This window comes from Cherax quadricarinatus, chromosome 15, assembly GCF_038502225.1.
Source record: "Cherax quadricarinatus isolate ZL_2023a chromosome 15, ASM3850222v1, whole genome shotgun sequence".
Classification (NCBI taxonomy): domain Eukaryota; kingdom Metazoa; phylum Arthropoda; class Malacostraca; order Decapoda; family Parastacidae; genus Cherax; species Cherax quadricarinatus.
The window spans coordinates 22,890,898-22,905,426 of NC_091306.1; the positions used below are offsets into that span (position 1 = coordinate 22,890,898).

The 14,529-nt window shown below is 38.5% G+C and overlaps 1 protein-coding gene across 4 annotated transcripts in view; it reads left to right on the forward strand.

Moving 5' to 3' along the window:
- mRRF2 (mitochondrial ribosome recycling factor 2) overlaps positions 1-14,218 on the forward strand; it is a 103,695-nt gene extending 89,477 nt beyond the window's left edge. For all 4 annotated transcript variants that reach the window (XM_070085213.1, XM_070085214.1, XM_070085215.1 and 1 more), the window contains 6 exons: positions 354-470; positions 780-926; positions 6,549-6,649; positions 7,071-7,256; positions 10,564-10,710; positions 10,981-14,218. In XM_070085213.1, coding sequence (XP_069941314.1) covers positions 354-470; positions 780-926; positions 6,549-6,649; positions 7,071-7,256; positions 10,564-10,710; positions 10,981-11,151 — 869 coding nt within the window. In that variant the 3' untranslated portion in view covers positions 11,152-14,218. The remainder of the gene's footprint in view (positions 1-353; positions 471-779; positions 927-6,548; positions 6,650-7,070; positions 7,257-10,563; positions 10,711-10,980) is intronic.
- Positions 14,219-14,529: the final 311 nt, after the last annotated feature.

Here is a 14,529-nt window from a genome sequence, read left to right on the forward strand (position 1 = left end):
ACGTACAAACGCACTTACATAAATACACTTACATAATTGGCCGCATTCGGAGGTAATCGTTATGCGGGGGTCCACTGTATATATATGCATGTGCATGCCTGTGTAGTGTGACCTAAGTGTAAGTAGAAGTAGCAAGATATACCTGTTATCCAGTGTGTTTATTAGACAGAAAAAAGACACCAGCAATCCTACCATCGTGTAAAACAGTTACAGGTTTCTGTTTCACAGTCACCTGGCAGGACGGTAGTACCTCCCTGGGTGGTTGCTGTCTACCAACCTACTATATTGTTATTTATTTTTATATTTTAACATGTTCATCATTTCGTATTAATAAGACAAATTTTTCCCCTCAGAGGCACCTTCCACATCACAGCAAAAGGCCTTAGATGCAGCTCTCATACAGCTACAGAGGGAAGACCCCAGCTTAAAAGTAAAAGTTGACCAAGATACTGGACAAACTGTTCTCTCTGGTGAGCTGAAAAAATAAGCTACAATATGCAGTGATAACATTTTGTCCACGAGGAATTTATCAATTCTTGAAGATAAAGTCCCAAGTGGATAAAATATCTAATCAATAAAATGCCATAAAATGCATATTGCGTCTTGTTAGTATATTTGTTGGGAAATAATACCATCAATATATACATGAAAACTAAAGTAAATAATTATTTTATGGTGGACAAAGGTGGGTGTGAAAATGTGCTCCAAAAATATTTATAAATAATCAGATATGAATATTAGACCTACTAATATCTGATTCCTTTATTTACATTTTCAAGGTATGGGAGAGCTTCATCTTGACATCATTCGAGATCGTATCCAGAAAGAATTTAAGGTGGAGGCAGAATTGGGCCCATTACAAGTGGCTTACAGAGAAACATCCAGAATGTCCTGTACTCACACTCTTGATGTTAACAAGATGATAAGTAAGCATGGGGATTGTTTCAGGGCTAGAGATTTATCTAAAAATTGATGTAAATATTACATTTTTTTAAGAATATCAAGGATTAAGGAGAAGTAGTTAGCATGTGAGAGGTTTTTACAAAGTAGAAGTGATGCAAGGAGGGAAGAGTATATGGAGAAAAATAGAGGTTAGTAGAGTGGTGAAGCAATGTAGAAAGACCAAATGATAGAGTGGGTGATATGTTATCAACAAATTTTGTTGAAAATAAGAAAATGTTTTGGAATGAGATTAATAAGTTGAGGATTTGACATTTAAAAATAGGAAAGGAGAGTCATTAAATGGAGAGTTAGCAGTATCAGGAAGATGGAGGGAATATTTTGAGGAATTGTTAAATGTTGATGAAAATAAGGAAGCTGTGATTTCGTGTATAGGGCAAGGAGGAATAACATCTTGTAGGAATGAGGAAGAGCCAGTTGTGAGTGTGGGGGAAGTTTGTGAGGCAGTAGGTAGAATGAAAGGGGGTAAGGGAGTTGGGATTGATGGAATAAAGATAGAAATGTTAAAAGTGGGTGGGGATATAATTTTGGAGTGGTTGGTGCTGTTATTTAATAAATGTATGGAAGAGGGTAAGGTACATAGGGATTGGCAGAGATCATGCATGGTTCCTTTGTATAAAGGCAGAGGGGACAAAGGAGAGTGCAAAAATTATAGGGGAAGAAGTCTGTTGAGTATACCTGGTAAAGTGTATGGTAGAGTTATTATTGAAAGAATTAAGAGTAAGATGGAGAGTAGGACAGCAGATGAACAAGGCTTTAGGGAAAGTGGGTGTATAGACCAAGTATTTACACTGAAACATATAGGTGAACAGTATTTAGGTAAGGGTAAAGAGGTTTTTTTTGGCATTTATGTATTTGGAAAAGGCATATGACAGGGTGGATAAGGGGGCAATGTGGCAGATGTTGCAGGTGTATGGAATAGGAGGTAGGCTGCTGAAAGCAGAGTTTTTACGAGAATAGTGAGGCTCAGGTTAGAGTATGTTGGAGAGAGGGAGATTATTTCCCAGTAAAAGTAGGCCTTAGACAAGGATGAGTGATGTCACCATGGTTGTTTACTATACATGTATTTATAGATGGAGTTGTAAGAGAAGGGAATATGCAGGAGTTGGCAAGAGGTGTGGGGTTAAAAGGTAAAGAATCTAACACAAAGTGTGATTTGTCACAGTTGCTCTTTGCTGATGACACTGTGGTTTTGGGAGATTCTGAAGAGAAGTTGCAGAGGTTGCTGGATGACTTTGGTCGAGTTCAGTAGGGCCCCTCTTTATGGCAATTCGCTTTACGGCATTCCACTAATACGGCGACTTCAAATTATAACCAAAATTTGCTATACGGCAAGTGGTCTTTCAAATATGGTATGCCCCACCTGTTTTGTTTACATTCTCCATGAGCACATGTATTATGTCTGGAAACTTTCCAAAATTTCAAGTGTTTTAAAATTATTGCATATTTTTTATGTACTCTGATAATTATACTTATGTGTACCTGTACCTGAATATACTTACACACTGTGCTGGTGTGCAGGTATACATTAAAATCGCTAAGTGTCTCTCTACTCATGACACTATAGTAATACTACGTAATAATAATCTCTCTTGGGCACATTAAATGTCTTATTTTACGTTAATATAGGCATTTTCATCAATCCATCAATGATATTTTCCTCAAAAATATATAAGAAACACATTACATTGCATATAAACATTATACATACACCCAAAGAATAAAAATTGACATAAATACGAGATTTGTTTAAAATCGGATTTGTAGGAGTGTCGGAAGAATTACATTTTCTCTAGTCAAACACTGGGGGGATAACTGTAGATAAATATTCCTTTCATATGCCTTCACTCTATATATAGCAGTGCACAACTCTTGTGGGTTTAGCTCTTCTTTCTTATTATGATTATAATAATAATTTGTAATAATAATTATTTGTAATAATAATAATAATGATAATTTGTCAGAGCATCATTCCTTCTAAAAATTACATGAGAATGGAAGTGTTGGTCTTTATTTATTCTACTGTACCACTGTGGAGACAACTTGTACACAATGTAAGGTGTTTGTATGAATGTTTATGAACCATAACCAGATGCTTCATCAGTTTGTTTACATAGTGGGTGGGGTGGCCAGGCTGGCTTCCCTACACTACCCTACCTGCCACACGACTTTCTACAAATAAATACTCTTCACCTTTTACCCTACATTAAGACTATAAATATTTTAGGTAAGTAATGAGTGTACTGTATATGCATTTTATCACTCTAGGGAGCTTTAAGCATCATCATAGTATATTATGGGTGAGGTGCCCAGGAGGGCTACCACACCTGACCTCTTACAGTAAATACTGCTCACCTTTTGCTCTTCATTAAGACTATAAATATTTTGAGGTAAATAATGAATGTACTGTGTGTGTATTTTACTTTTTATTGTTTTTAATGCCTAGTTCTATTGCTAACTTAATATATGTTAGTGTAAAGTTGTTATCTGGCATTTATATGCGTTTATAAGTGGAAAAAATGTCATTCTGCTTTCCAGCGACGTCTGCTTTCCAGCAGTAGCCTGGAACATATAAGTGGGGCCCTACTGTATATAAAAGAAGAAAACTAAAAGTGAATATAGGAAAGAGTAAGGCAATGAGGATAAAAAATTAGGTGATGAAAGACTGGATATCAGATTGGAGGGAGAGAGTATGGAGGAGGTGAATATATTCAGATATTTAGGAGTGGACGTGTCAGCAGATGGGTCTATGAAGGATGAGGTGAATCAGAATTGATGAGGGGAAAAAGGTGAATGGTGCACTTGGGAGTCTGTGGAGACAAAAAACTTTGTCTGTGGAAGCAAAGAGGGGAATGTATGAGAGTATAGTTATACCAACACTCTTATATGGGTGTGAAGCACGAGTGGTGAATGTTGCAACAAGGAGAAGACTGGAGTCAGTGGAGATGTCGTGTCTAAGGGCAATGTGTGGTGTGAATAAAATGCAGAGAATTCGTAGTTTGGAAATTAGGAGGAGGTGCAGGATTACCAAAACTATTATCTAGAGGGTTGTGGAGAGGTTGTTGAGGTGGTTTGGACCTGTGGAGAGGATGGAACAAAATAGAATGATTTTGAGAGTGTATAAATCTGTAGTGGAGGGAAGGCAGGGTAGGGGTTGGCCTAAGAAATGTTGGAGGGAGAGGGTAAAGGTTTTGTGCACGAGGGGCTTGGACTTCCAGCAAATATGTGTGAGCGTATTTCATAGGAGTGAATGGAGACAAATGATTTTTAGGACTTGACGTGTTGTTGGAATGTGTCAAGGTAACATTTATGAAGGGATTCAGGGAAACCGGGAGGCTGGAATTGTGTCCTGGAGATGGGAAGTACAGTGTCTGCACGCTGAAGGGGGGTGTTAATGTTCCAGTTTTATAACTAGTGTAATCATGCCTCTGGCAAGACAGTGATGGACTGAATGATGATGAAAGTTTTTCTTTTTCAGGCCACCCTGCCTTGGTGGGAAATGGCCGATGTGTTAATAATAAAATAATGATAAAAGTCATTTTTAATAAGACCAGAAGCATTTACTACATATTCACCCATACATAGAAAGATTTTTACCAATTTTTAGGAGCACTATTATTTTAAAACTTGCAGTGATTTTTGTTTAAATATAAAGTGTACTGTATGTTTTTTTTTATTTTTAACACATTGGACGTCTCCCACCAAGGGAAGGTGGCCCAAAAAAGAAAAACTTTCATCATCATTCACTCCATCACTGTCTTGCCAGAGGCATCCTTACACTACAGTTATAAAACTGCAACACTAACACCCCTCCTTCAGAGTATTGGCACTGTACTTCCCATCTCCAAGAATCAAGTCCGGCCTGCCAGTTTCCCTGAATCCCTTCATAAATGTTAACTTGCTTACACTCCAGCAGCATGTCAAGTCCTAAAAACCATTTGTCTTTATTTGCTCCTATCTAACACATTCACGCACGCTTGCTGGAAGTCCAAGCCCCTTGTGCACAAAACCTCCTTTACCCCCTCCCTCCAACATTTCCTAGGCCAAACCCTACGCTGCCTTCCCTCCACTACAGATTTATACACTCTCAGTTATTCTATATTGTTCCATCCTCTCTACATGTCCAAACCATCTCAATAACCCCTCCTCAGCCCTCTGGATAATAGTTTTGGTAATCCCGCACCTTCTCCCAATCTCCAAACTATGGATTCTCTGCATTATATTCACACCACATTGCCCTCAGACATGACATCTCCATTGCCTCCAGCCTTCTCCTTGTTGCAACATTCACCACCCATGCCTCACACCCATACAAGAGTGTTGGTATAACTATACTCTCGTACATTCCCCTCTTTGCTTTCATGGACAAAGTTGTTTGTCTCCACAGACTCCTCAGGGCACCACTCGCCTTTTTCCTCTCATCGATTCTATGATTCACCTTATGCTTCGTAGACCCATCTGCTGACATGTCCACTCCCAAATATCTGAATACATTCACCTCCTCCATACTCTCTCCCTCCAATCTGATATCCAATCTTCTGTTACCTATATTTTTGGTTATCCTCATCACCTTACTCTTTCCTACATTCACTTTTAATTTCCTTCTTTTACAGACCCTACCAAACTCATCAACTAACCTCTGCAACTTCTCTTCAGAATCCCCTAAAAGCAGTGTCATCAGCACAAAGAGCAACTGTGACAATTCCCACTTTGTGTTAGATTCTTTATCTTTTAACCCCATACCTCTTTTTTTTTTTTTTTATTATTATCACACTGGCCGATTCCCACCAAGGCAGGGTGGCCCGAAAAAGAAAAACTTTCACCATCATTCACTCCATCACTGTCTTGCCAGAAGGGTGCTTTACACTACAGTTTTTAAACTGCAACATTAACACCCCTCCTTCAGAGTGCAGGCACTGTACTTTCCATCTCCAGGACTCAAGTCCGGCCTGCCGGTTTCCCTGAACCCCTTCATAAATGTTACTTTGCTCACACTCCAACAGCACGTCAAGTATTAAAAACCATTTGTCTCCATTCACTCCTATCAAACACGCTCACGCATGCCTGCTGGAAGTCCAAGCCCCTCGCACACAAAACCTCCTTTACCCCCTCCCTCCAACCTTTCCTAGGCCGACCCCTAACCCGCCTTCCTTCCACTACAGACTGATACACTCTTGAAGTTATTTTGTTTCGCTCCATTCTCTCCACATGTCCGAACCACCTCAACAACCCTTCCTCAGCCCTCTGGAAAACAGTTTTGGTAATCCCGCACCTCCTCCTAACTTCCAAACTACGAATTCTCTGCATTATATTCACACCACACATTGCTCTCAGACATGACATCTCCACTGCCTCCAGCCTTCTCCTCGCTGCAACATTCATCACCCATGCTTCACACCCATATAAGAGCGTTGGTAAAACTATACTCTCATACATTCTCCTCTTTGCCTCCAAAGACAAAGTTCTTTGTCTCCACAGACTCCTAAGTGCACCACTCACCCTTTTCCCCTCATCAATTCTATGATTCACCTCATCTTTCATACCTCTTGCCAACAAATATTCATGATAGTTTTTGTCTTCCTAATCAGGTGAGATGAGACAACAAGTGAAATTAACACTCTCCATTGAGCCTGAATGTAACTACAGGTTCAGCTCACTTGAGTTGGCATTCTCTAAAGACAATCTAGAAGTAAGTTTAAGCTTTTAAATTTTATATTACTAATATGGCATATTTAATTTTATTGTTGCTCTACATTTGTACTGTTGTAGCTCAGATTATGATTTATTTAAATTTTCCTAAGTTATTTCTTTTATTATTCCTCCTCCATAAGCCATGCATGTCGTAAGAGGCGATTAAAATGCCGGGATCAAGGGGCTAGTAACCCCTTCTGTATTTTTTTTTTTTCAACAAGTCGGCCATCTCCCACCGAGGAGAAACTTTCGTTTTTCCTTTTGGACCACCCTGCCTTGGTGGGATACAGCTAGTTTATTGAATGATTTCTTTTATTGGTCAACTTCATTTCATTAAACCTTAGCAAATTTAATATTTCATTTTTTTGATTTTGTATGCATAATCAGTGTATATATTACTTTCAACTCTCTTAAATCAGAATCTTCATGCTATACGCCATCACCACATGTCAGCCTTAAACCGGGGTGTGAGTTCTGCTTTGACCAGTGGACCCATTCTAGGTTTCCCAGTCGTTGACATAAAAGTTGCCTTAAACTGGTTGGAAGTTGGCCGTGGAACATCAGAAACCATAGTTGCTGCTGCAGCTGCTCAGTGCATCCATCAGGTTGGAAAACTGTAGTTGTAGGTCTCTACAGTGCTTAAATGGCTTAATATGCTATAATTAGAAAATAAACAGTACAGTACCATAATGTCTTCTACACTAAATTCCCGAGAATTTATTGTCATGTTAGTCTTTTGGTTATGGGGAAGTAGTGTACTAGTGAAAGGGTAAAATTTCTAAAATTTTTTAATTAGGGAAATGTAAATTATACCAAAAAACATTTTAGCATTTCAAGTGCATAGGAAATGAAAAGTGTAATTAGTTGAATAATATATTATTATTATTATTATTATTATCAAAACTAAGCACTAAAATAAGTAATATAAGTCTGGTATATTTCAAAAGCCTTGTTTGAATGTGACGGAATTAAGTATAGCAGATAAATAATAATTGAATATATGGCCAGGTTTGCAAAAGAAAATGACTTGAGACCAGGAGATGAGAAGTACAGTGGACCCCAGGTATACGATGGCATCGGTATACGTTAAATCCGGTATACGATACATTTTAATGCAAAAATTTTGCCTCACCACTCGTTAAAAAACCCGCCACATGCGATTCGTCTGGGACGCGTCCACATGTGGCCTGAACTGCCCCGTGCGTGCCAGTGTTTACAAGCCAGCCAGTGTGCTCGCATCTAAGCATACATTTGGTACATTCCATATTATCACAGTGTTTTTGGTGCTTGTTTCTGCAAAATAAGTCACCATGGGCCCCAAGAAAGCTTCTAGCACCAACCCTGTGGTAAAAAGGGTGAGAATTAGTATGGAAATTAAGAAAGATTTTGAAGGGTTTTGGGGCTAACCCTGAGAAGCCTATGCCAATTGTGGAATCCATTGTGCCTACTTCAAAAATTAAGGAAATGTGTGCAAAGTGGGTTTAACTGCAAACCTTTATGGATGAAAATCACCCTAACACAGCTATTGCAAGCTGTGCTGGTGAGTATTACAATGACAATGTTATGGCCCATTTTAGACAAATCTTAAAGGAACGGGAGGCACAGACCTCTATGGACAGATTTGTTGTGCGACAGAGGTCCAGTGACTCAAGCTGGTCCTAGTGGCATTAAAAGAAGAAGGGAAGTAACCCCGGAAAAGAACTTGTTACCTCAAGTCCTAATGGAAGGGGATTCCCCTTCTAAACATTAACAACTTCGACACTCTCCCCTCCTCCCATCCCATCAATCATCACCAGATCTTCATTAAAGGTAAGTGTCATGTATTCTATTGTTAGTAGAGTACTACAAACTGTGCATGTCTTCTTCAGTTTGTGTGCATTGAACTTAATATTTCATGTGGTAAAATTTTTTTTTTTCATACTTTTGGGTGTCTTGCACGGATTAATTTGATTTCCATTATTTCTTATGGGGAAAATTAATTCGCCTTCCCATAATTTTGGCATACGATGAGCTCTCAGGAACGGATTAATATCGTATACCGGAGGTCCACTGTATAGTGCCTGCACTCTGAAGGAGGGGCGATGTTGCAGTTCAGTCAGTTGTGATGTTGTGCATTCATGGCAAGATAGCTGTTGAATGAATGATGGTGAATGTGTTCCGTTTTTGGGTCACCACGTTGGTGGGAGCTGACCAATGTTAAACATTAATTCATTTTTAATGCTCATTTCGTATTATGAACTTTTTTACAGTATGTGAAAATAAGTAAAATTTAGTGTATAATTTTTTTTATGCAGGATCTCTACAGATGTTTCACATTAATAAGGTAATGAGTGTGATTCCTGCTGAATCAGTATTAAATGTGCACCAATTTGGCCATCAACTGTTTTTTTATACTTCCTGGCGATGGTCAAATGCTAAGGGTTTCCTGCTCCAAAATGAGTACATGTTAGCGTTTCCATTATCTTCATGAGCTCCGTTAATCTTAAAATATGAGTTCTCTTCACCTCAGTTCATATCTTTAACCCTTTCAGGGTTGATGCCATACTAGCACGGCTTGCACGCCAGGGTTGGTGCCATACTAGTACGCATAAATTCTAGCACCTTCAAATCTAGCGAGAGAAAGCTGGTAGGCCTACACATGAAAGACTGGGTCTATGTGGTCAGTGTGCGCGGTATAAAAAAAATCCTGCAGCACACAGTGCAAGAGAAAAAAAAAAACTGACTGTTTTTGGTTTAAAACAGCGACTTTGCAGTGTATTTTCGTATGCTATTTATGGTTGTATTCTAGTTTTCCTGGTCTCATTTTATAGAATGGAAGACACATTATGGAAATTGAGATGATTTTGAATGGTTTCACAATGAAAAGTACCTTGAAATTGAGCTCAAAGTAGCAGAAATGTTCGATTTTTGCCAAAGTTCAAAGGCAAACAAATCTTGCCACGCATCCAATACACGTCAACTGGTGAGTCTGATATTATTTCACAAGTGCCCCGATATTATTTATACCATTTCTGTGCCATTTCTACACGAATGCAGTAGTTTGCATAACATAAATCTTCTATTTTTTGTGAGAATAAAAATTCAAAGTGGAAAGCAAAAGAAATGTAACAGAGGCCTGGGGACATGAGTAATGAACAGAGGAAATGTTATTTTAGTGCCAGAAATGTCTGTCTTGTTTATTCTGGACCCTATTTGGAAATTGCCAATTTCTGACCACGTTATTGGATAGTGGAAATTGGTAAATGGGTGGTTTCTTGTACTCATTCGATAGAAAAAATGGAGTTCTAGCGAAATAGGTATGATTTTTGCCAACTGGTACATTGGAATTGGCCGAAAATAGGGCTCAAATTGGGCAAAATCGCTGATACGTAAACATCGTCCAGACCACTAACTTCACGAGAGCTGTAAGTTTTCCAGCAAATTTCATATTTTTGGTGTCATTATGATCGGGAAAAGATTCTCTACTATTTCATATTTTTTTTTTTTTTTTTTTTTTTTTTTTTTTTTTTTTTTTTTTTTTTTTTTTTTTTTTTTTTTTTTTCAAAAAATTTCCGACCCTGAGAACAAGTTTAGGAGAGGCCCTGCCGACCCTGAAAGGGTTAATTATTGCTATTACAATCATAGGTAAAGTGCTAAACCTACAGGAGTCATATTCTTACAGCTTGGCTGTGTTATTCTCAAGTTGATTCAGTATCGCATTATAGTGCTGTGAAAGTTTTTATTAACACTTTTTTAGTACTTTCATTGATAGTTATAATTTAAAATGTTTTCTTTGAAGAAAACCTAAGTTATGAATTAAAATAAATTATATCCATATGCAATTATAGAAGTCTTTAAATATAGGTATAACATATGTGCATTATTTTTTTATTTGTATTTATCAGCAGAGTATAATCCTAAGATCATTTTCAGCTCTTGCAAAAAGCTCATTGCCAGTTACTTGAACCCATCATGGAAATGGAGATAGTCACAGATGAAGAATACACATCACGTGTCCTTGGTGATCTTTCTCGTAGAAGAGGAAGCGTCTTGCAAGTTGCACATCGCCAAGACTTGAGGGTAAAATTTAAGTGTATTTCAGTAAAGTGTGTGTTAATATTGTCTGAATAGCATCTGGTCAATTTTTGTATTAACTGTCATTTTTTTTCTTTTTCAATTAGAATTCTCAGGGTGAAGACCTGACCCAGTTGACTTAATTATCATTTTTTTCCGTGTTCATCGCTTAACTAAAACTACCTTTTTTTTTTATCTCTGTTTTTGTCTTACCTTGAAGACTTAATAATTATCAGATTTATGTACAATATAACTTAAAAATATTTAAATTACCAGGTGATCACAGTAGAATGTCCACTAGCAGAACTGATGGGTTACTCAACAGCTTTGCGAACTCTTACATCAGGAACAGCGACCTTTACCATGGAGCTCTCTGACTACCGGTTGATGAATTTATCTGACCAGGCAGCAGCAATTGAAGCCATTACAGGATTTGCTCCACAGTAAATATTTGCTGTTAGGTATTCATCAAAATTATCAAACTTTAACTGACATAGATTGTGCAATTTGTTGTACTGTACACAGTAGCAGATCTACATTTTTGGGGCTTTGAAGGTTGAACTTCTATGGGGACCCCTTCACAACCAGCCTACATGATACTTTAACCCTTTCAGGGTCCGTCCTGTAGTTCTATGGCTTTGAAACCAGGGTCCAAGCCATAGAACTACGCCAAAATTCTAGCGGCCTCAAATTTAGTGCGAAAAGGCTGGTAGGCCTACATCTAAGAGAATGGGTCTGTGTGGTCAGTAAACAAAAAATCTGGGCACCCGCATGGGAACGCTGTCTCGGTACGCTTTGTTCACCATGCCCTGCAGCAAGATAGCTCTCACTCTGAGGCGAATTGGGACTCTCCTCTTCCCAAGTGATACTTCTGACACTGACGGAAATGGATCTGAAGAGGAATTCTATGGTTTTGATCAATTTGTGACCGAACGCCATGATCAGGATATTGAAAATAGTGCTGAAAATCCTGATGACCCTCAGCCTTCCACCTCGGGTGCTGGTGCCTCTGTCACGTTCAGTTGTACCTCGTTGCAAGAGAAAACTAATATTTTCACGTGGCCAGGCCTCGGACTTGAGTAATACAGTGATATCGCAGTCAAGACTACATTGGTGGAAGGAGACAACTGTGGCTGAAATGTATTTGTTTTTTGCAAAAATAATACTTATGCCTCATGTCTATAAGCATAATATAAAATCATACTGGTCCATAAATCGTCTAATTTGTACCCCGGCCTTCAGTGAAATCCCAGTGAACAGATTTGTCTTACTGTTACGTATGTTGCACTTCTCTGACAAAACCAGGCCTGGCAGAAATGACAGGTTATACAAGATTAGAAATGTTCTTATGTATCTGAAACAAAAGTTCAACATGTACTTTTATCCATTCAAGAATCTTGTAATTGATGAGTCTTTGATTTTGTTCAAAGGCAGACTGTCATTCAAGCAGTATATACTGAGCAAGAGGAAATTCTTTGGTATAAAACTGTTTGTACTGTGTGACTGTGACGGTGGCCTGGTATTGGACATAATTGTATACACGGGAAGTAAAACATTGAATGTTACCGGGATGTTATTGGGTATCTCAGGTGACGTAGTGAGAACAATGATGGCACCATATCTTGGTAAGGGGCATACATTATATGCTGATAACTGGTACACAAGTCCCTTACTCACTGATTTCTTGCGAGTGAACGTGACAGACGTTTGGCACAGTGTGTTCTAATCGTAAAAATATGCCCAAGTTCAACACGAGCACTTGTAGTGGTGACGTGTAGGTGTTTACTGCCAATGACATCATGGCATTGCGGTGGCATGACAAATGAGATGTCACGTTGTTGACATCCATTCACCATAACGAAATGAAAGACAGTGGCAGGGTGGATAGTGACTAATGAACGTATTTTAAAACTAGCAACAGTGGTTGATTATACACAAAACGTGCGTTTGGTTGACAAATGTGACATGTAGATTGGCTTTGTCGACTGTGTTCATAAGAGTTACAAGTGGTACATGAAACTTTTCTTCCATCTCGTGGACATTTCAATGCTTAATGCACATAAAGACCGGCAACAGACCACTGTATGATGAATTTTGTTTATCTGTCATCAGACAACTAATAAGTACCAAGTCACAACACCTGCTATACAAAACTGTCCACAAACTGATCACCAATTACCCAATCATTTGAGGTGGGAAGGTGATTACTTCCTAATACAGCTTCCTGCAACTAAGAAGAAATGGGCCCAGAAAAGATGTGTAGTCTGTGCACAAAGACACTCGGTTTATGTGCGAGGAATGCAAGACACCACTGTGCATGATACCTTGCTTCAAAGACCTCCACAGACTGCAGCAGTTCTAGGAACATGTCCAGTGATTGCACATATGTAAATACATAATAGAACATTACTAATATACAACATTTTTGCATGTTTTATGTTGTAAACAAGTTTTGTAAGCAATATGATAAATTAGTACGGTTATTGTGTTGATCGGAAATTTTTGTTTGTTTCATTACCTACAGAAAATTATTATCTTTAATGCTCTAAGATTTATTTATTTTTTTTTTTTTCTTTTTCTTTTTTTTTTTTTTTTCTTTTTGAAAAAATTCTTCAACCCTGGCTCACACTTTGAGATTTGGCCTCTGGACCCTGAAAGAGTTTTATTACCTTCTAATTTTCATTTTCATTTGAATTATACTATATTACTGAGAGCGCTTGAATTTCCTGAACCTGTACTCCCTGGAATGCAGGCGGGAGAGATACATGATTATATACACCTGGAAAATCCTAGAGGGACTAGTACCGAATTTGCACACGAAAATCACTCACAATGAAAGCAAAAGACTCGGCAGACGATGCAACATCCCCCCAATGAAAAGCAGGGGTGTCACTAGCATGTTAAGAGACAATACAATAAGTGTCAGGGGCCCGAGACTGTTCAGCTGCCCCCCAGCATACATAAGGGGGATTACCAATAGACCCCTGGCTGTCTTCAAGCAGGCACTGGACAAGCACCTAAAGTCGGTACCTGACCAGCCGGGCTGTGGCTCGTACGTTGGATTGCGTGCAGCCAGCAGTAACAGCCTGGTTGATCAGGCTCTGATCCACCAGGAGGCCTGGTCACAGACCGGGCTGTAGGGGCATTGACCCCCAGAACTCTCTCCAGGTAATATTATTTATGTTTTTTATAAACCCCTTCTCATACAGTAGACTCAAAATTTTTAAGCAATGTGGACTAAAGTCTCTTCTGGGGTCTCTCCAGGATTAGGGACCCTGAAGTTTAAGCTTCATTAGTTTCATAGTAGATCTGCCCCTGACTGTACAGTATAAATTAAAATCTTATTACAGATTACAGGAACATTTTAGACATTTCACAAATTATTGAAAATTATAATGAGATAATTGGTTACTGTCAAGACATTTTAGATAAAAAATGATCAAATTGAAGGTATTGGTGAGTTACACTTGTATTTGTATATTATGTATATTAAGTAAATAAATTATTTTTCTTATTTTTCTATTATTACTTGCACTCTTCCCAGTGGGACATCATATGACCCACATGCATTCAGTGCTTTCTCATGAATATAATAATTGTGTTTTAGCTAAAAAGTTTACATTAAAATATATGCCTGACTAAGATAAGATTTCGTTTGGATTTTAACCCAGTGATGGAGTGAATGATGGTGAAAGTTTTTCTTTATCGGGCCACCCTGCCTTGGTGGGAATCGGCCGGTGTGTTAATAATACAAAAAGAAAAAAAAAATTAACCCCAGAGGGTTAGCCACCCAGGATAACCCAAGAAAGTCAGTGCATCATCAAG